The 23,692-nt window shown below is 41.1% G+C and overlaps 1 protein-coding gene across 1 annotated transcript in view; it reads right to left on the minus strand.

Moving 5' to 3' along the window:
• The window catches only part of Etf-QO (electron transfer flavoprotein-ubiquinone oxidoreductase), a 134,109-nt gene extending 125,481 nt beyond the window's left edge, over positions 1-8,628 (minus strand). The window contains exon 1 of the mRNA XM_068227037.1: positions 8,555-8,628. Coding sequence (XP_068083138.1) covers positions 8,555-8,588 — 34 coding nt within the window. The 5' untranslated portion in view covers positions 8,589-8,628. The remainder of the gene's footprint in view (positions 1-8,554) is intronic.
• Between the last annotated feature and the right edge of the window lie 15,064 nt (positions 8,629-23,692).

Consider the following 23,692-nt stretch of genomic DNA (forward strand, 5'->3'; position numbering starts at 1 on the left):
GGACAAGACCAGGAATATGTGGAGAAAGCGAAGGGGATCTGGAGGCATAACCTCCCAGGTTATAGCCGCGAAGCAGCGTTAAGCCTTTAGTTTCCTGTGTAAACATTGTTGGTTTGGACTGGTTAGGTTAGGGCCTGGACAAGACCTTTGGTCTGGACTGGTTAGGGTAGGAGTGGACAAGACCATTGGTCTAGATAGGTTAGGGTAGGAGACAAGACCAGTAATTTGGGGACAACCACAGGCAACATTAAGCCTTTAGTTTCCTGTGTAAACACCATTGGTCTGCACTAGTTAGGGAAGGGTTACGGCAATAGCAGCGCATTCTGTGCGACTTTTCCCCATACTTTTTAAAAAATCACCTTGTCCTAGGGCGACAACAGCATTCTATCTGACCTAGTGTGATAGCAGAGCATTGAACAAGGTGCGGCAGAAATAGTTGACGAATTTCAAATGTAAATAACTCAGCAACGTAACAAGCCATTCCCAAATTTATTGTGGAGATTTTAAAAGAGTAGTGTTTGCCATTTATATCACATACAGTAGATTGCACCAAACTAACACCAGTATTGGCCACAGCTCGAAATAGGTGCATCAAGCTAGTCAGTCAGTCAGTCGCTAGCATGGCATGGGGTGGTGAGCGTCGAAGTTTCGTGATTTGAGACTTATTAAAAAAATTGCCGACTCTGTTACCATAACACGTGCATATGGCCCTGAGGTTCACTCAGCCTACATAAAAAATTAGTACCAGGTTAATTCCTAGGGGCAAAGGCGGCCGGGCATAGAGCTAACCACTCTACCCCATCACGTGCCGAGGTTAACAATGGTGGAAGCCTTTACCTTCCACTCCTCCAAGGGCCTTCATGGCCTGTGCGGAGGTGACTTTGCTTAGCTTTTTTGTTACCATAACACAGCGTTATTTCATAGACACTTTGGTTTAGGTAGACATGGGAAAGTTCCAAACAGAAATACCATTCTGTTATGGGTGCATAGTTTGAGAAAGAGTGGTTTGAGTGTTAAAACGAAGCCGCCAGATAGGCCTCGTAGTGTCCAAACACCAGAGACCTTCCGTGCAGTGAGACACACCGTAATGCAATCTCCTCAATGTTCTGCCTGTAGGCATGCAAGGGTTATGGGACTCTCGGATCACATTTTAAGGAGGATTTTACATGCAGAGATAAAGTTCCACCCATGAAAAAGGGTGGATGCTCAGAAACTCAGTGAACATGATTGGGCCAACCGCAGAGTGTGTTGTGAGACTATCCTGGAAGCTGTGGCAGCTGACACCAGTGTCGTATCAAGTGATGAAGCGCACTTTCATTTGTCAGGCTATGTACCGGTAAATAAACTAAATTTTCGGTCCTGGTCCGCAACCATCCTCGACAGATCCACGAGCGACCTCTCCACAGTGAACGTGTTACTATTTGGTGCACTGTCGGAATTGTAGGCCCTTACTTTCTTGAAGAGGAAGACACATAGGCTGTTATGCATCTTCCTGCAGTCGACACTCAACGACTACGGAAATCCTGCTGTGTGGTTCCAACAAGATGGTGCCACTGCACTCACAGCCAGGGCATCGATGGGCCTCCTCAGAGAAATGTTTCTAGGACGTCTGATCTCCTTATGCGGTGACGTTTCGTGGCCAGCCCGTTGCCCTGATCTTGCCCCTCGCGATTTCTTTTTCTGGGGATACCTCAAGGATCACGTCTTCCAACGTAAGCCGTGAACACTACATGACCTGAAAGCTGCCACCCTTAAAGAAATCGAGGCAACACCACAAGACATGCTCAAGCGAGTCATGCGGAACTTCAGGGAGAGGCTCCAGAGGTGCATCGAAAGGACGGTCGGCATTGGGATGACATTATTTTCAAAACATAGTGTGTATGTGACATAAATGGCAAACATTACTCTTTTAAACTGCGCAATAAATTTGAGAATGACTTATTACGTCGCTGAGTAATTCATGTTGGAAATTCGTCAGGTATTTCTGCTGTACCCTGTATGTTCGATTCGACACGTCGCCACACATCAGTTCTATTTGTTTGTGCTTTTATTCTGCCCGGGTTGGTAATACAATCTAATTTTAATGACTGACAGGAATTACATCACAGCCGAATTTACAATGGCTGATAAGAATGCAAGTACCTACTTCAGCAATGGACAATGGCGAGTGCTGCTCTTTATTATGTTATAAAAGTAAATGTACTTCTGGGGGCGGGATGGTGGGTTTCAGGACATCGCAATGAACATATCTTTCCTCTAAAAGGAATTCCTGGTGGTGCGACGTAAAGCCGCTAGCAAAAAAAAAAAATCCAAGAAAAATTTGCATAAATTCTACTTTCTAAATAATGCTGTTAAGATTGGTGTGCAAGGACCATACTTTTACCAGCAATGTTAAGAAGGATGTTCCAAAGTACCTGGCAACATATTTTGTGTTCTGAACATGATGAATTGCATACCGATCTTTTAGACATTAAAGCTTACAGCAATTTTAGACATTAGACATAGAAACTTACATCAATAGTGTGTATATTTACAGTTAAATTCAAAATTTGCATAGTTTGCAGTTTTTAGGTCAAGTGGCAACACTTAATTGGTTTTTTCAATCAGGTTTCTATCAATTTAGGACTAGGTTACGACTTTCAAAATAACATACATCTCCATTACAGACTGTTATGCCTTTCAGCATTCAGTATAACGTAAACTCAAGCCTAGAATTCAAATCCTCTTCATGACAGAGTGATAATGATATCAGTGGATTAGTCACTGTGTTACAATTTCACATTTTCAATTTGCAATAATATCTGCTGTTTGGTCAATGCCCAATGACAATTAGATTCAGTCTCATCTGAATGACTGCAACTACCACCTTTATGCTGACGATCTTCAGATATACTCACTCTTCAAAGTCTCCAACTCTGACAAAGCAATCCACCAAATGAACTCGACTCTAAATTTAATTAGCTCGTATTCAAAAGAAAACTGCCTATTAATTAATCCGACGAAAATGCAAGCTATCATAATAGGACAATCTAGGCTTTTAAAAACGCTAAACATCACATAACAGCCTACTCTCATGCTCTGCGGTGAAGCTATACCTTTTCAGAAGTCTGTAAAAAACCTAGGCATTGTCATGAATGACACATTAAAATGGAATGACCATATAGGCCTAACAAGTGTCTGCAGAAAGGTATATGCATCTCTCCACCCCACAAAAGTGAAACAATCCATTCCACAGAGCATGAAAATAAAACTTATTCAAACTGTCATTTTTCCAATAATTCATTACTGTGATGTATTAACCGATGCAACTGTAGAACAAACTATGAAACTTCAAAGGGCAATGAACTCTTGCATACGATTTATATTTTCCTTGAACTTTAGGACACACATTTCCCCATATTATGAGAAGCTATCCTGGCTGAAAATCGATCAGCTAAGCAATCTACATACTGTGAGACTAATTTTTCGACATCTGAACGAATCTCCACCTGAATACCTACCCCACATTTTAACTTCCTCTCATCTATCCATGGACATAATACCAGATCGACTTCTATGCTTATGATACCGGTTAATCATTCATCTGTATACACCCACTCTTTCCAAGTGCCTGGGGCAAGGCTATGGAACACACTTCCTGTCAGTACGGCCTATATGTAATAGCACTTCAATAATGGTCTTGTCGAGAATTCCTCTTAAATACATGACCAGCTTGTATGAATGTTAGTGTGTATGTGTGCAAGTACGATTTAGAGCTAGGTGATGTAGATGTGTTTGAGTCATCAGTCCATAGACTGGTTTGATGCAGCTCTCCATGCCACCCTATCCTGTGCTAACCTTTTCATTTCTACGTAACTATTGCATCCTACATCTTCTCTAATCTGTTTGTCATATTCATACCTTGGTCTACGCCTACCGTTCTTACCCCCTACACTTCCTTCAAAAACCAACTGAACAAGTCCTGGGTGTCTTAATGTGACCTATCATTCTATCTCTTCTTCTCGTCAAATTTAGCCAAATCGATCTCCTCTCACCAATTCGATTCAATATCTCTTCATTCGTGATTCGATCTATCCATCTCACCTTCAGCATTCTTCTGTAACACCACATTTCAAAAGCTTCTATTCTCTTTCTTTCTGAACTAGTACAGTAATTGTCCATGTTTCACTTCCATACAATGCCACGCTCCACACGATGGTCTTCAAAAACATCTTTCCGATTCCGATATCAATGTTTGAAGTGAGCAAATTTCTTTTCTTAAGAAAGCTCTTCCTTGCTTGTGCTAGTCTGCATTTTATGTCCTTACTTCTGCCATCGTTAGTTATTTTACTACCCAAGTAACAATATTCATCTACTTCCTTTAAGACTTCATTTCCTAATCTAATGTTTCCTACATCACCTGCCTTCGTTCGACTGCACTCCATTACTTTTGTTTTGGACTTATTTATTTTCATCTGGTACTCCTTACCCAAGGCTTCATCCATACCATTCAGCAACTTCTCGAGATCTTCTGCAGTCTCAGATAAAATAACAATATCATCGGCAAATCTCAAGGTTTTGATTTCCTCTCCTTGGACTGTGATTCCCTTTCCAAATTTCTCTTTGATTTCCTTTACTGCCTGTTCTATGTAAACATTGAAAAGGAGGGGGGACAAACTGCAGCCTTGCCTCACTCCTTTCTGGATTGCTGCTTCTTTTTCAAAGCCCTCGATTCTTATCACTGCAGACTGATTTTTATACAGATTGTAGATAATTCTTCGTTCTCGGTATCTGATCCCTATCATCTTCAGAATCATAAACAGCTTGGTCCAATCAACATTATCGAATGCCTTTTCTAGATCTACGAATGCCATGTACGTGGCCTTGTCCTTCTTGATTCGATCCTCTAAGATCTGACGTAAAGTCAGGATTGCTTCACGTGTCCCTACATTTCTTCTGAAGCCAAACTGATCTTCTCCCAACTCAGCTTAAACTTGTTTTTCCATTCTTCTGTAAATAATACGTGTTAAAATTTTGTAGGCATGAGATACTAAACTAATGGTGCGGTAGTTTTCACACCTGTCAGCACCGGCTTTCTTGGGAATAGGTATAACATTCTGCCGAAAATCGGATGGGACTTCTCCAGTCTCATACATCTTGCAAACTAAATGAAATAACCTTGCCTTGCTGGTTTCTCCTAAAGCAGTCAGTAATTCAGAGGGAATATCATCAATTCCAGGTGCCTTGTTTCTATTTAGGTCACTCACAGCTCTGTCAAACTCTGACCTCAAAATTGGGTCTCCCATTTCATCAGCATCAACAGCCTCTTCATGTTCCAGAACCAAATTATCTACACCTTTACCTTGATACGACTGTTGGATATGCTCCTGCCATCTTTCTGCTTTGTCTTCTTTCCCTAGAAGTGGCTTTCCATCTGAGCTCTTAATATTCATACACCTAGATTTCCTTTCTCCAAAGGTTTCCTTGATTTTCCTGTATGCAGCATCTACCTTTCCCAGGACCATACAGCCTTCGACATCCTTGCACTTCTCCTTCAGCCATTCTTCCTTAGCTACCTTGCACTTTCTATCCACTTCATTCTTTAATTGCCTGTATTCTTTTCTGCCCTCTTCATTTCTAGCATTCTTGTATTTTCGTCGTTCATCAATCAGGTCTAGTATCTCCTGAGTTATCCACAGATTCTTAGTTGATCTTTTCTTCTTTCCTAACATTTCTTCAGCAGCCCTACTGACTTCATTTTTCATGACTCTCCACTCTTCCTCTATAGTGTTTCCTTCAGCCTTTTCATTTAGTCCTTGTGCAACATGTTCCTTGAAACAATCCCTCACACTCTTTTCTTTCAACTTGTCTAGATCCCATCTTTTTGCATTCTTTCCTTTCTTCAATTTCTTTAACTTCAGATGGCATTTCATGACCAACAAGTTGTGGTCAGAGTCTACGTCTGCTCCTGGGAAAGTTTTGCAATCCAACACCTGGTTTCTGAATCTCTGCCTAATCATAATGAAGTCTACTTGATACCTTCCAGTGTCTCCAGGTCTCGTCCACGTATACAGCCGTCGTTTGTGGTGTTTGAACCAAGTATTGGCGAGGACTAAATTATGATCAGTGCAGAATTCAACCAGCTGACTTCCTCTTTCGTTCCTTTGTCCCAATCCAAATTCTCCTAATTACCTTCTCTTCCTTGCCCTACCACTGCATTCCAGTCTCCCATCACAATTAGATTCTCGTCACCTTTTACATATTGTATTAAATCTTCTATCTCTCATATATTCTTTCGATTTCTTCATCATCCGCTGAACTAGTAGGCATATAGACCTGCACTATTGTGGTGGGCATTGGTTTGGTGTCTATCTTGACGACAATAATTCTTTCACTATGCTGGTCGTAGTAGCTTACTCGCTGCCCTATTTTCTTATTCATTATTAAACCAACTCCTGCATTTCCCCTGTTTGATTTTGTGTTGATAATTCGGTAGTCGCCTGACCAGAAAACTTGTTCTTCCTGCCAACGTACTTCACTTATACCAACTACATCTAACTTTAGCGTATCCATCTCCCTTTTCAGATTCTCTAACCTACCACAACGATTCAAACTTCTAACATTCCACGCTCCGACTCGCAGAATGTCAGTATCCATCTTCCTGATGATCGCCCCCTCTCGTGTAGTCCGCACCCGGAGATCCGAATGGGGGACTAGTTTACCTCCGGAATATTTTACCCGGGAGGAAGCTATCATCAGTACACCGTTCATACAGTGAGAGCTGCATGTCCTCAGGAGGTAGTTACGGCTGTAGTTTCCCGTTGCTTTCAGCCGTGTAGCAGTATCAACACAGCTAAGCCATGTTGAGTAATATTACAAGGCCGTATCAGTCAATCATCTAGACTGCCACCCTTGCAACTACCGAAAGGCTGCTACCCCCCTTTCGATGAACCATTTGTTAGTCTGGTCTCTCAACAGATACCCATCCGATATGGTTGCACCTCCGGCTCGGCTATATGCATCATTGGGACATGCAAGCCTCCCCACTGCGGCAAGGTCACATGGTTCGCAGAGGAGGGTGATGTAGATAGATAATATTAATTATTAAAAAACAATTATAATAGGTTATGGGCTAATATTATTCCATTAATTTAGGTAATTTTTAGAGACTATTAACAATGCTATTTTTCTAATTCATATGACTATGTTCTGTATGTTGTGGTTAAGTGTAAGACAGGGCCGCGAGCCCTAACTTCGCCACATACAAAGGCATAAAATAAAATAAATAATAAATTAGAAGTTTCTTACAGTTACTTTCTTAATGAGAATGGATAAAAATAACAGATACATTCAAGACTAGAATTCAAATCCTCTTCATGATGGAGTGATAATGATATTATTGGATTAGTCTCTGCGTTACAATTTCACACTGTCAATTTGCAATAAAATCTGCTGTTAACATTGATCTGCATTTAGGGAAGTCGCCCAAGTGGCAGATTCCCTATCTGTTGTTTTCCTAGCCTCTTCTTAAGTGACTGCGAAGAATTTGGAAATTTATTGGTAAATTATTCAAATCCCTGACTCCCCCCCTACCTATAAACAAATATTTGCCCCAATTTGTTCTCCTGAATTCCAACTTTATCTTCATATTGTGATCTTTCCTACTTTTAAAAACACAACTCAAACTCAAGCTCCTGACACAATTTCAGCAATTTGATTTCCTATAATTACTCCCAATCATATTACAGACTTGTTACAAATCAGATTTATTAACAACACTATTTTACTTCGAAATACGTATTTTAACTTGTACTCGTATCCCAATTAAAGAAAATTTTAAAAATTGTCCTACTGTACTTAATAGTTAGGTTGCTTGAACCTGTTTAGTATCATGTAACCTAACCGACCACAATAAGTCGACTTTTTAACCACAGAGAAGTTCCGGACAGTATGTGTCCCAATCTACGGATTGTAATCAGCTGTTTCTGTACCGCTGTTTCATAATAACGTTATACCATTTTCGTATTAGGGACTGACAGAATGAAGAAAGCACAGAAACCGATTCTAGACGAAGTGCATTTTTTTTTTTTTTTTTTTTTTTACATGTACTCCCTCAGTTCCATAATTCACATGTTTAATTTGAAATGACAACTACTGTCACGGAAACCTCGAAAGCTATAATTCAAAATTAATTCATTTACTGAGATGTACAGTACAGTACAATATTAATTAGGTTGATTGTAGTTCAAAGTGCAACTTGAATCACCACTCATGTTAAAGGTCACTAATTTATAATACGCCTTTGAAATGCCATTGCTGTACCAACTTCAGTAATTGAATACACTATTACGTAACTCCAATATAAATATAACATTTCGTGAACGATTATATAAATGCATTACTATTTTCTGCTGCAGTTTCTCCTGTATATTCACACATAACTCTATTCTATGTGCTAGATAAATTAATATTTTAACCTCATAAAACTCATAATTATCGTTAAATGTCAGACGCCACTGTCAGTAACAATACCATCTATGTCAACAAAACAACAATAGAAACAATTGAGTCTTACTCAGCCTCGTAGTAACACATGTAGCATGCGCCATTTTTGGTTACTTGGTCTCTTCACTACGCGATAAGACTGTCATCTATTACTTTCACATTATAATACAGGTAAGCCAACATGATGAAGTGTTCTATACCAGATTCACGGCAACCTAGATCACCTTAGCCTTTTCGCTCCGGATAAAAGTGGTCATACAGCGCTTCCTCTTGGACAAGTGGTGAACTCTTTGTTCCATATTATTCCGATAGATAGAGGTTCATTTCTCACATTAACATGTTAGTAGCGGTGACACTTTTGCACATAGATGGCAGTAATATATACTTTTAAGAAACGAGTTTGTTACATTGCTGTAGGTTTTTTTTAAATTAAAAGCTTAATTTGAAAATATGTGCAAGAGTATGGTATAAAAATTAGCCTTTCCAAGACTAAAGTGTTGTCAGTAAATAAGATATCCAAGAGAATTGAATGTCAGATTGATGATACAAAGCTGGAACAGGTAGATAATTTCCAAGTATTTAGGATGTGTGTTCTTCCAGGATAGTAGTATAGTAAGGGAGATTGAATCAAGGCGCAGTAAAGTAAATGCAGTTAGTTCGCAGTTGCGATCAACAAACATCGGTCTGTTTTCAGACCATCTTTGCTTTACGGGAGTGAAAGCTGGATGAACTCAGGATATCTTATTCATAAGTTAGAAGTAGCAGATATGAAAGTAGCGAGAATGATTGCCGGTACAAACATATGGGAACAGTGGCAGGAGGGTATCGGAATAAGGATATACAAGCTAAGTTAGGAATTAAGTCAATGGATGAAGCTGTACGCATAAACCGGCTTCGGTAGTGAGGTCATGTGAGGCGAATTGAGGAGGATAGGTTACACAGGAGAATAATGGACGCTGTTATGGAGAGTAAGCGAAGTAGAGTGAGACCAATTCGACGATGGTTAGACTCAGTTTCTGACGACTTAAAAATAAGAGGTATAGAACTAAATGAGGCCACAGAAATAGTTACAAATAGAGGAATATGGTGGCGTTTAGTAAATTCACTGAGGTTTGCAGACTGAACGCTGAAAGGCACAACCTTTTATAATGAAGATGTATGTTAAAAATTAAATCCTGGAAATATTAGTGATACATACCAGAATTGTTATTGATTTCTGCTGATTGTTTGAAAGTATGAGGCTAATAGTTAACAAGTCTGGGGTAGGTATTTATTTCGAAAGAAATGTTATACTTTTCAGAGGGAAATAATTACTATCATATTTTTCTCCATACTATACTGATTCATGATTTATAAAGTTTTCTCGTGAATTTTTATTCTGCCCTGGGCTTGAAGGGGCTGGTTGTGTAGAATTTATGAATGTTTTAATGCCAGAAGCTGATGTCAGTATTTTAAAGGCTTGTTAAAGGACCTCTTACGAGGAAAATATTTCGACATTTCTATGTCTCTCAAAATCTACGCAATACAAATCCTCGATATGCCTTATATTATATACAATCCTTCATTTAGTAAACTGGCCCTAAACGGGATTGCCATAAGACACAGTATTGTAAACATTTTATGTTTTTTTAAAAATATGAATTGTTCCTTAAAGAAAGCACGGACCCACGCCCAGACGCAATCGAGGCTAGGTAGCTTTCCTTGAGGGCGAACTTCTTTCATAACTCAGTTATCATCCCTTGTATGGTACCTCTTGCATCCACTAACAATCCGTAAGCGGTGACGGAGTTAACATGATATTTACATACTGGATGTATGTAATACTGTCAAGTGTGCTTTCATATTTGTTATACGGGTACTCCTTGTCTTTGCGACAACCTGCTTTTTGTAAGCAAGAAAAGTAATAATAAATAACTAGGACATTCAAGTATTATTATTATTATTATTATTATTATTATTATTATTATTATTATCGAGCGAGCTGGCCGTGCGGTTAGGGGCGCACAGCTATGAGCTTGCATTCGGGAGATAGTAGGTTCGAACCCACTGTATTGAACTTGGAAACAAATATGCGTGCAAAGCCTTCCGAAAAGGAATTCGAGGCATGACTACTACAATTAGGATATAATTAAATTAAAAGTGAAATCATTATCGTGATAATTGTATGGAAATATGGATCCAGTAACTATAAAGAGTATCTCGGCACATTAACGCTGCCTATGAGTTTTAAAATACTTTGGTACTATGTAAATTCATTATGCTGATAAGAGTATGGAAATATGGATTCAGTAGCTGTAAGTATCTCGGCAGATTAAAACGAGTTATACACACCAGAGGTAAAAAAAAAAAAAAAAAAAAAATGGCGTATGGCTTTTAGTACCTGGAATGTCCGAGGACAAGTTCGGTTCGCCAGATGCAGGTCTTTTGATTTGACACCTGGGCACCGTGATGACCCCCCGTACGAAGAAAACATACTCTCATAATTTAGATAAATGTTCTTTAAAACATTGGCTTCATTCTTCCATACGAATGACGGGTTTTATTAAATTTAGAAGGAGAAACAACATGAAATAAACTGTAGAAATAAATAATTTCAATAAATCATACAAATCACATTGAATAGTGACTAAGAGTTATGTTATTTACGAAAACACGTCTCTGTAAAGTGTCATATAAAGTGTCTATTTCGGTGCTTGTACTCACATTATTTGAGACGGTCTGATTACTTAGAAAATGCCTAGAAAAGTGGAGGGAACTCAGAGTGGAGGGCGGCCGGCACTGAGATAGATATACCATCACAGATACAATGAATATGTTACTGGAAGAACTGAAAGAATTCGTGGAAAACAGAAACATCTGGACTCCAACCATGCAGTAGCCAGGAGTCGTCATCGACTTGATGACTATATTTATTCATTGGATTTTCCATATTCTGCGAATAAATACACTCTGTGGAACTGTGGTAGACTGTCGGCCTCCGAGATAGCGGATTCAAACCCGGCAGATGTAGTAGTATTTTTAAAATCCTCCTATGGGTGGGGGTGGTAGAATGCATCCTTGGTATCCCCAGCCGATCGTACGAGGTGACTAAAAGCGGGATCCTTAGGGGCTCTCAGCCTTGGAGTGTGGGTTAATAACCACGAGTTCCCTAGCTGAGTCTAGTATTCCTTACACTTACTACCCTACTTGACCCCCCTTAGTCTACTCTTGTTTTCTTCCGACCCCGACCATATTTTAAGAAAGGACGGCTCCCCAGTTGTACTTCCTCCTAAAACAATAATCGCCATCACCACCATTTGGAAAAAGAGTCCGTTCAGCACTCGGTGTCGTACGAGGTAGGCAAGTAAATATGTAGCTCAACAGAGTTCCAGTTTTCCCGCTATCACGTAGAGTAAAATAGAACGCCGAAACTAGCGTGCAGGTTGTCTAAACGTCACAATATTTGAAATTAAGAGGGTTCCTCCTATTCAATACAGAGATGTTTATTAACGTGAAAGAATCACATATCGTTCACATGAGGTACTAGTTTCGGCACCAAATATGTGCCAAATATGTGCCAAATATGTGCCGAAACTAGTACCTCATTTGAACGATATGTGATTCTTTCACGTTAATAAACATCTTTGTATTGAATAGGAGGAACCCTCTTAATTTCAAATATTGTAATCCCACTTCAATACGGATCATGAAATTTCTAAATATTAATGTGTAAACGTCGTCATATCAAATCGCTTGCACATAGCAGTTGATGTCATAGATGATAATTATCTCTATAAGAGTACAGCTATTAAGGTACTTAAGTAAAGTTGATTTTTTTAATCAGTTATTAAGAATCGTTCTGGTGTGTTAATGAGAAGTTGAAATTGTTTCTGGCACATCACTACCTTAATTATGCGGAGTGTATTTATGAACGTGAATATGAGATATGGTTTTATACTTCAACAGCTCTTAACCAATGTCAGCTCAGGGAAATCATGCTCACACAAATACGCTAATGGGTTTCGGTTAGGAGGTGTAAAATTCGAGCGTCAATAAGATCCTTGAACTCTTGAAAATAATGCCAAGGCACCCGTTTAATCCACAATCAGTAGCGGTACGGCTCTTCCTTGGTTATATATTCATAATTTTTCCTCACGTACCGGTACAAATTTGTTCATCTTAGAGTGGATACCAACATTCTATACCAGTGTTTCCCAGATACGATCTTTCCTCCGTAGTGTAACGGTTATCGCTATTAGCTACCATCCTTAGAGGCCCGGGTTCAATTTCTGGTACTGCTAGAGATTTAAGAGTGGCAGGAGGGCAGTTATGAGGTTACAAAAAACTTATATATGCAGCTCACCTCAATTGAGGGTGTGCCCTGAAAAGAACTACAGTACATCGAAGAATACGAGAACACAAGTTTACTTACCAAGGAAGAAACGTAAAGTTTCAGATTCTGAAGTTTCCTCTTTTCGATATATCTTAATCAGAGCCAAGTACTATAAGTCTTTAAAAATGAAGCTCTGTGTAAGTAGTTTCATCATCGTTGTCAGTTAATATATCTCTCATTTTACATGTGAAGGGCCAAGTACTATACGTCTTTCTATCAAAGTAATTTCAGCATCGTTATCAGTTGTCAGATTTTCTAGTTTACATGATTATGTTTTACTACAGCAGATAGCTCTCTCGTTTCATGTTTGTCATGAACTATTTTCACTAGAACTCCGCAACAAAAGCCATTGTGATTTTGATCGTCTTTCCTTATATTGTCTTTGAGTTACTAAAAAAACTCAACCTAGCGCTCGAAAACCACTTTCCTTCCATTGTTGGTATCGCAGTATGGGCTACATTTCTGAGCCCTTTTCTACCATTCTGTGAAGAAAAAAGAGTCCATCAATTGCACATCCCGTTACAAAACAGTTCGCGGTGGTAGTTTTAGGTACTTCACCCTGTACAGATATGTCTGTTGGCTCCTCATCCCCAACAGCTAAACCACCAGCTGTCATAGATAACCTAGGCGTCAATGAAGAGAAAAATTAAGAGTGAAGTAGTTTCTTATGAGACTAATCAGATTTATGAAAGCAGTAAAATTATTCTTGTCTATACCAGGAGATACGGTGTACTATGAACGCTTTCTCTCACCAGAAATTGATTTCGGCAACAAGAACAATATCATTACCGGTACTTTCTCGTTCGATTTGTCATGTTTTGAACCTTATTCATTTTTATGGAGAATGCATACTGATTCGTTGACTTATACTCCTCCTATTCGTTGACTTATACTCCTCCTCCTTTCTGACGATAATTTGGAAAACTTTTATGGCCCCTTCGTGGGCAAGAAGTGGACACAGCTAAGTCCTCATGTGTCAAACAGACCGTACCCGCAACCCCACCAACGAGAGCGAAAAGAGGCGTAGAAAGAAGAGGAAGGTAGGCAAGAGATGAACACATACAATGAAACGAGATTTTTAGTTCTGTAGAAGCACATGACTCTGAGGTTCGCTCCGCCTAAATAAAAAAAATAAATAAATTAGTATCATGTTAAATCTGGGGTCAAAGGGCAAAGAGCAAACCACTCTTAGTGACGAGATTACGCATTGTGGAAGCCGTGGCCCCCACTTTGAAGGACAAGACGTTTCTGCCCCCCCCCCCCCACTCCCCCACAAATTATCTTAGATGGGCAGAGTGCCATTTCCCCCCCACCCACGCAAAAATTCTCCTCCTAGATGTTAACTCCCCTTAAAACGTGGAATTTGTTAGTCTTCGGTGGCTGCTGAGGCATTAAACCTTGAGAAGGTGGTAGATGGTTTTATATCAATAAATGAGATTAGAAAGTGGGCATTCCTTCAAAGAACTACATTTAAACTACATTTACCAATGGAGAATGTTCAGGCCATACATCTGGAGGTCTATTCACATTTCGTATCATGAAAAAAATAATATACAGTAACAGTACATTTATTCAGAATATGTATTTATGAAGCAAGTTCTTCTTTTTTACTTGTGATTGTTTTTGATAGCTTCGTACATAAAACATTCCTTCAAAATATTTATTTATGAACCAAGTTCTATTTTTCTGTTTACTTGTGAATATTATTGAAAGCTCCATACATAAGTCTCGTTCAAAAATGTATTTGAGGAATAAGCTACATTATTCTTCTGCTTTCATTTTCTGTTTGTGAATATTGTTATTATATGGAATTGTTTGGATTAATATTTGTTCCCCATTTCACATGCCTGTGTTCATGTTAATCATCCCCCCGCCCCCAGTAATTACCCAAAGTCAGCGCGCCTGAGTGGAAGCTTTTATTTTCCACTCCTCCAAGGATGTCCATGGCCTGTACGGAGATGGCTTTGCTTTTCTCATTCATGTTATATGGAGAAATGAAAATGCCAACGCTTTGGACAATGCTCGCAATACGTTTACTCATATTCTTTCCTTCTTAACCTGTTTACCCTCCAGGGTCGGTTTTTTCCTCGGACTTTGTCAGCGAGGGATCCCACCTCTATCGCCTCAAGGGTAGTGTTCTGGAGCATGAGACTTTGGGTCGGGGGATACAACTGTGGAGGATGACCAATACCTCGCCTAGGCGGCCTCACCTCCTATGCTGAACAGGGGCCTTGTGGGGTGATGGGAAGATCGGAAGGGATAGACAAGGAAGAGGGAAGGAAACGGCCGTGGTCTTAGGTTAGGTAGGGGTACTATCCAGGCATTTGCCTGGAGGAGAAGTGGGAAACCATGGAAAACCCCTCTCTACTCAGTTGACCTCCCAAGGCTGAGTGAATTCCCGTTCCAGCCCTCATACTACTTATCAAATTTCGTGGCAGAGCCGGGAATCGAACCCGGGCCTTCGGAGGTGGCAGCTAATCACACTAACCACTACACCACAGAGGTGGACATGAATATAATATCACTCATTCATAATCAGTGACAAGTTTGCACGTTCTGTATATACGTATACAAATAGGTGATTATGAAAGAATCTCAGGATGATTTTATAAAACGAAAAATGCCATTCCATTGCGGACCTCTTTTAAACCCGAAAAGGTTCAGAACGCATTCCCGTAAACTGTTTGGAAGAAAATGCCTGCTGCACTACCCTGGAGTTAATACACTCTCTCAACAGAATCCCGTCCGGCTCCATGGCTAAATTGTTAGCGTGCTGGCCTTTGGTCTGAGGCCCCGGGGACGATTCCAGGTTGGGTCAGGGTTTTTAACCTTCAGTGGTTGATTCCGATTGTTCGGGGGTTGGGTGTATGTGCCTTCTTCATCATTAGAATTCATCATAGGTAGGGCCTCATTCTCACAGACGTGCAGGTCACCTATCAGGCGTCAGCTCGAAAGAACTGCACCACGTGTCTCCGGAGGTGTTGGTGGTGATGGTGATTATTGTTAAGAGGAAGTACAACTAAGCAACCATCCTCTATACAACACTAATCAGAGAGAAAATATGGAAGGGATCCGACACTTCGAAAAATGAAGGTATCGGCCAAAGGATGACAAGGGCCACGAAGGGTGTGAAAATGAAAGACTCCCTAGCCCTCGTAAACCTAATAGCGTCGGGGTCGGAAAAGAACAAGAGTTGACCAAGGGAGGTCCGATAGGAGAATGAAAGTGAGGAGCCTGACATAAGTAATGACATGACTCAGCTAAGGGCCCCGTGGTCGCCAACCCACTCTCCAAAGTTCAGAGCCCCTATTAGTCGCCTCTTACGACAGGCAGGGGATATCATGGGTGTTATTCTACCGCCCCCACCCACAGGGGGATATCTCCGGAGGTCACACACTATTATTATTATTATTATTATTATTATTATTATTATTATTATTATTATTATTATTATTATTATTATTATTATTATTACCAGCATTCCCATTTCTACTGCTGAATGTGAGCGTAGCTTTTCTCAGATGAACTTAATTATCATACTAACAAGAGCTTCTCTACAAATGAGAGGATGATTACAGTGCCCACTTCCTCTTAAAACAAAATCCATCTGTTTTTGCGTCACAGATGATTTCAATCAATCAATCAATCAATCAATCAATCAATCAATCAATCAATCAATCAATCAATCAATCAATCAATCAATCAATCAATCAATCAATCAATCTACCTTGAGTACACTGTTGTTCATGAATATGGTTCAGCTTTCTTCGTGTGTGCTTTTCAAACCTTACCAGACATCATTTCCTGGTTCCTGAGATGAAGGTATCTACCACAAGACACAGAAAGTGAGGAACAAACTTGTGAAGATGGCAACGCCAGTACGATGAGCCCAGTTTGGAAACTATTGTTAATATTGATGCGTTTTAAAATTCAAGGCATGCAATCGAAGCTACCACAAGGTATGTTTTTCAGATTTACAGAAGATACAGTATCATCGACGATTGAAAAACAGGTTCATATACACATCATATACGGTCACAGGTACATCTTTTAACACACATGGGTGTGGCTGACAGCGATGTGCTCTGGAGGGATCTCTGCTGAGGATCTGACAAACAGTGGATAAATTGGCATAACCTAGAATTATTTGAACTGCTGCGATTCCTTTTCTTTTCATTGTTCACCTATAGTTCCATGGACAACACTGAGTTTAGTTTTTGCGTCACAGATGATTTCAATCAATCAATCAATCAATCAATCAATCAATCAATCAATCAATCAATCAATCAATCAATCAATCAATCAATCAATCAATCAATCAATCAATCAATCAATCAATCAATCAATCAATCAATCAATCAATCAATCAATCATATATACTTTTTCAGAATTTGCTTTACGTCGTACCGATTGCCTTAAGGGTTAGGAGCGGGAATGAAGCAGCCCTGGCCTTAATTAAGGTACAGCCCCAGCATTTGCCTGGTGTAAAAATGGGAAACCAAGGCAAACCATCTTCAGGGCTGCTGACAGCGGGATTCGAACCCATTATCTCCGAATGCAAGTTAACAGCTACGTGCCTCAAATCACACGACCACTCGCTCGGTCAATCATTATTGATCTGCATTTAGGCTGTCGCCCAGGTGGCAGATTCTGTATCGATTGTTTACCTTGTCCTTCCTTAAATGAAACTCCATTAGTGTTTATGCTTCCGGGAATCCAGCCGATTTGCTCCACTTTACATGGAATTTTACATGGAATTAGCTGCCACCCCCGAAGGCCCGGGTTCGATTCCCGCCTCCACCACGAAATTAGAAAAGTGGTACGAGGGCTGAAACAGGGTCCACTCAGCCTCGGAAGGTCAGCTGAGTAGAGGTGGGTTCCCTTCCCACCTTAGCCATCCTCGAAGTGGTTTTCCGTGGTTTCCCACTTCTCCTCCAGACAAATGCCGGGATGCTACCTAACTTAAGGCCACGGCCGCTTCCTTCCCTCTTCCTTGTCTCTCCCTTCCAATCTTCCCATCCCCCACAAGGCCCCTGTTCAGCATAGCAGGTGAGGCCGCCTGGGCGAGGAACTGGTCCTCCTCCCCAGTTGTAACCCCGGCCCAAAGTCTCACACTCCAGGACACTGCCCTTGAGGCGGTAGTGGTGGGATCCCTCGCTGAGTCCGAGAGAAAAGCCAACCCTGGAGGGTAAACAGATTAAGAAAGAAAGAAAGAAAGAAAGAAAGAAGATATTATATAAATATTTTAAAAATAATTTTCTGTAAATGTGCTTAATTAAATAACACATGGAATGGGTGTAAATTTTATATGAAAAATCCACAGCCTGTTTCCAGTCATTCGACCGGGTCAGGAATGGAATGAATGAAGCCCCTATCTAGCGGCGAGGATAGGAATTGTACCGACTGCCGAAGCCTGTCGCACTCTTCTGGGGCAATGATTAATGACTGACAGTTGAAATGAAATGTTAATGGAGAGTGTTGCTGGAATGAAAGATGACAGGGAAAACCGGAGTGTCCGGAGAAAAACCTATCCCAGCTCCGCTTTGTCCAGCACAAATCTCATATGGAGTGATCGGGATTTGAACACGGAACCCAGCGGTAAATGAAATGAAATAGCGTATGGCTTTTAGTGCCGAGAATGTCCGAGGACATGTTCGGCTCGCCAGGTGCAGGTCTTTTGATTTGACACCCGTAGGCGACCTGCGCATCGTGATGAGGTTGAAATGATGACGAAGACAACACAAACACTCAGCCCCCGTGCCAGCGAAATTAACTAATGATGGTTAAAATTCCCGACCCTGCCGGGAATCGAACCCGGGACCCCTGTGACGAAAGGTCAGCACTCTAACCATTTAGCCATGGAGCTGGACAACCCAGCGGTGAGAGGCTGTACATTCATAATTGTCATTAGAATTAGAGAATCTGCGAGATATGTAAAAAAATATGTAGCGATACAAATTAATATAATAGTCTTAGTAGCCTAATTTGCCTATATTTTGAGTTTTCAGATGACACATTCCAAGGAAATGAATACCTATGTCATTACACAAAAATCCGTGCTCTACATAGACTGTTATTGGACTCTAATAGTTGAACACGTTTAAACACGTTCTGTGACAAGATATTGCCGTTATATACTGTAGGGGAACACCCCATTCCACCTCTCCCTTGATCATTCACGTCACTAATTACTATACCACAGAAGGCAGGTTACACTTCTTTACACCGGGCGAGTTGGCCGTGCGCGTAGAGGCGCGCGGCTGTGAGCTTGCATCCGGGAGATAGTAGGTTCGAATCCCACTATCGGCAGCCCTGAAAATGGTTTTCCGTGGTTTCCCATTTTCACACCAGGAAAATGCTGGGACTGTACCTTAATTAAGGCCACGGCCGCTTCCTTCCAACTCCTAGGCGTTTCCTATCCCATCGTCGCCATAAGACCTATCTGTGTCGGTGCGACGTAAAGCCCCTAGAAAAAAAAAACCCACTTCTTTACAAACGTCAAGAATAGAAGCGCTTCGTTTATTGCGAAGATGAAATAACGCTCATTTCAGATCTCGCCCATGCATCTCTGCTGTAGTCATGCGACAGGTGCTCTTCAATAAGCTAAGAATACCCTGGATCTCAAGACAGCGCGTGTTGACTGACACAAATCGCTCCTTATTTTGTAATTACATTTACGACGCTTACACGTGACTAAGCTTCTGATTGTCCAATTATACAGTACTACGCACAGTTCATGTGACCTGAGAGATACACCATGCATGTATCAAAATAATCAAGTAGTATCCAGTATTCGGGAGATAGTAGGCTCGAACCCCACTGTCGGCAGCCCTGAAAATGGTTTTCCGTGGTTTCCCATTTTCACACCAGGCAAATGCTGGGGCTGTACCTTAATTAAGGCCACGGCCGCTTGCCCTTTCCTGTCCCATCGTCGCCATAAGACCTATCTGTGTCGGTGCGACGTAAAGCAACTAGCAAAAAAAAAAAAAAAAAAAAAAAATCAAGTCGAATGGCTAACAATTCCGAACTCACATTATGAGTTCAATCGTTACACAAGCTAGCATTACATTACATAATCATCGTCATCGACTGTTATGCCTTTAAGCATTCTGTCTGAAATCTCTGTGAATTAACTAGCGCCTCCACAACCCTCTGCAATTTGCAACTAGTCATTTAGGCCTTAAAATAATTTTAAAATATAGTCTTGTCATCGTCGTTTATGTCTCCCTCTGCTTCCCTTACCCTCCAGGGTCGAGTCAGTTGTTCTCCTAGATAACTTATCCTCCACCCGCCTCACTAACTACTTTTATGGTTTTCAGAGACGCCGAGATGCCGTAATTCAGTCCCGCAGGAGTTTTTTAAGTGCCAGTAAATCTACTGACACGAGACTGGCGTATTTGAGCACCTTCAAATACCACCGAATTGAGCCAGGATTGAACCTGACAAGTTGGGGTCAGAAGGCCAGCCCCTTAACCGTCTGAGCCAGTCAGCACGCCTATTATTATTACTATTATTATTATTATTATTATTGTTATTATTATTATTATTATTATTATGACAAACAAACTCGTGACACAGCAGCGCGTTAGGGCGTTGGCATGCTAAGACGACTGCTGCCCAACCAGATGTCCCACAAATGCTGGAGTGTCATGTGGTCAGCGTAACCATATCCTCAGTCTTATTGCCTGGCCTTCTTAATGGGGGTTCCCAGTCTCTCGTGTCAAACTTTTCCGTAATTGGTCTCACGACGCAGAGTGAGCCACCCTGCAGTCCTCAGTCAGCTTGGTCTAGCCGTGATCGGAACGGAGCCTCCAGGTATGAAGCAGGAGCGCTACACCTACACCCCGCTGAATCTGACATTGTTTCTATTTGCTTGCACCCGGCACCCCTTAGGTTGATGACCATAGGGGTTCTAGCTGAGTGTGGCATTGCTTCCACTTACTCGGGCCAGCCTCGTCACTTTCACCTTTCCTATCCGACCTCCCTTCATCGGCTCTTGTTCTCTTCCGACCCCTATGATATTAGGTTTACAACTACAAATCTTTCATTTTCATTTTTTGTTCGATTTAATGTTAAGTTGGGATAGTTGCCTAGTTGTACTTCTTCTTAACAATAATCACCGCCCCCACTGATGCACGTGAGGACTTTGATTTTCCTGGTTTTCTCCTTTTTTTAAAGCTAAAACTCGATTTTCCTCCCTTGGGTTCTGCGGTATTATGGAGGGTTGATGATCTACTGGTTCTGTCTCTGAAAACACCCAACTGTTTCGTCTGTAACAGCAATGGATGAAAGGAAGTGATGTAGAGCTATATGCACAGGGAAGCCCTAGATTCTACTGTAGTCTATTCTTAGAAATCTTCATAATCCATTCGTCATTGCGAATGAGTACATACGACATGCTAATTCTTGAGTCTAGGCGGTGTTCCTCAGTCACGGTTTTCGTCATCATTCGTGATTACGCTAAGTGTTGACTGTAATACTAGCATAAACGACAATGTCCGACTCGTTGGCTGAACGATCAGCGTACTGGCATTCGGTTCAGAGGGTCCCGGGTTCGATTCCCGGCCGGGTCGGGGATTTTAACCTTAATCGGTTAATTCCTACGGCCCGGGGGCTGGGTGTATGTGTTGTCTCCATCATCATTTCATCCTCATCACGACACGCAGGTCGCCTACGGGAGTCAAATAGAAAGACCTGCACCTGGCGGGCCGAAGCCGTCTTGGGACATCCCGGCACTAAAAGCCATACGACATTTTGTTTATTTTTTATTTTTATAAACGACAATGACCACAAGCTTGAATATTCTCCTTCCTCCCTCTGCGTGTAGCAGGAATTAAGAGTTAAAGGGGAGTCATGCAGGAATTTTGAACATCTACATTTTTCGGAACCGGGCGAGTTGGCCGTGCGGTTAGGGGAGGGCTGCTGTGAGTTTGCATCCGGGAGATAGTGGGTTCGAGCCCCACTGTCGGCTGCCCTGAGACGGTTTTCCGTGGTTTCCCATTTTCACACCGTGCAAATGCTGGGGATGTACTTTAATTAAGGCCACTTCCTTCCCATCCGATCGTCGCCATAAGAGCTATCTGTGTCGGTACGACGTAAAGCAGATTGTAAAAAATACCGACTCAAAAAATTAAAAATATCACAAGAAGTAATACAAAGTTCTTAAAATCTTTATTTAATAGTTTGCTTCGCAAGAAATCAATACTGTAATAATGTTATTGGTTTTCCGTCCCACTAACTAGTTTTACGGTTTTCGGAGACGCTTAGGTGTCGGAATTTAGTCCCGCAGAAGTTCTTTTACGTGTCAAATCTACCGATACGAGGCTGACGTATTTGAGCAACTGCAAATACAATGGACTGAGCCGAAATCGAATCCGCCAACTTGAGCTCAGGAGGCCGTCGTTCTACCGCCTGAGCTACTGCCATGGTCATTCTATCATGATAACCATTTCCATTTAAATATGCTACACGCCCTGAATTCCCTTCAGTCGATATTGCAGAAGATCATAACGTCATTGATGCCATCAAACTACAGCTAACTTTTCGGGATTTTCAAAAGCTTAAATTACTCACTTGTTTATTATTCTATTGTAATATTATTAAAAGGGAATTCCACTTGTAGATCACTTGCATTAAATCATCATAACAGTGCAACCATACTGAGCGAAAGGTAGCAGATCTGTGATGATAATCGCGGAGAAACCCACTACTTGAGCACAGCGTGCTAGACGGAACCCACACGATCGCTTAGTCATCGAGAGTAAATATACATCACGAATAAATTAAAACAGACATTCCTTTCTCCTGGATTCCCCGTCTGCAACCCTATGTGACATTACAGTGGAACCTCTCGTAAACGGCCGTCAATGTATTTTTCGGAAAATATGCTTAGTGAGAAGCGCTAAACACCAAACCCAAACTTCATCTCCCCACAGCAATTCACAGCTTCTTAAACGTGTGTCGTAATCACGTCACGGAACTACTTCCTACAACTCTTCATAATTTAAAAAATGTAAAAATGAACAATAGAAGTGCATTAATACTTCTTGTGGGCGAGGACGTAAAATACATATATGGAATTTCCCTGCATATTGTAAGAAATGACTAAAAAGGGGATCCCCTAGATGGGATAGGAAAGGGCTTGGAGTGGAAAGGAAGCGGCCGTGGCTTATTTGATTAAGGTAAAGCATTTGCCTAGTGTGAAAATGGAAAACCACGGAAGAGCCCAAGATAAGGCGTGACCTTTTGCAGGAAAAAGATCTGCCTTATTTTGAGTAAGAAAAGACGTTAAAAATAAGCTGTCAGACAGTCTTCTTCTTATTTCTTGTGTAATATACTTCCTTTCTTCCTACCTTTCTTGTCCTTTCCTCAGTAACTTTGGACTGGTACTACATGTCGACTTGACCCAGTGTTATGGCCGCATCCCCTTCCGTACACCAACCATATATGGAGGAATATATCTGACATTGCGTGTTTTTTAGTGGTAGTGTAGTATGCCTGATAATAATCAGCCCAGAGTGGGTTTTACGTAAATTAGGAGATCAATGACAAGACACAAACACCTAGTTTCGAATCGAATCCAGGCCCTCTGAACCGAAGGCCGCTACGGTGTCCATTAAGCCAAGGAACCGGACATTATTTCTTGAGTGATCGGGGCTTGACACAGACTCTGAATTTTGGGTATGGCTGGGCTGGGGGATAGGCTGGCGCCCGCTAGATCCAACGAGGGTTTCATTTTAAAGAGTGAAACAAGGAATACATAGTCTGGGATTCGGAATGAGACGTGCGTGCCCATTACGACATTTGATATTTGGTAGACGAGTGAGATATCAACCC

This window comes from Anabrus simplex, chromosome 3 (genome assembly GCF_040414725.1).
Source record: "Anabrus simplex isolate iqAnaSimp1 chromosome 3, ASM4041472v1, whole genome shotgun sequence".
Lineage (NCBI taxonomy): Eukaryota > Metazoa > Arthropoda > Insecta > Orthoptera > Tettigoniidae > Anabrus > Anabrus simplex.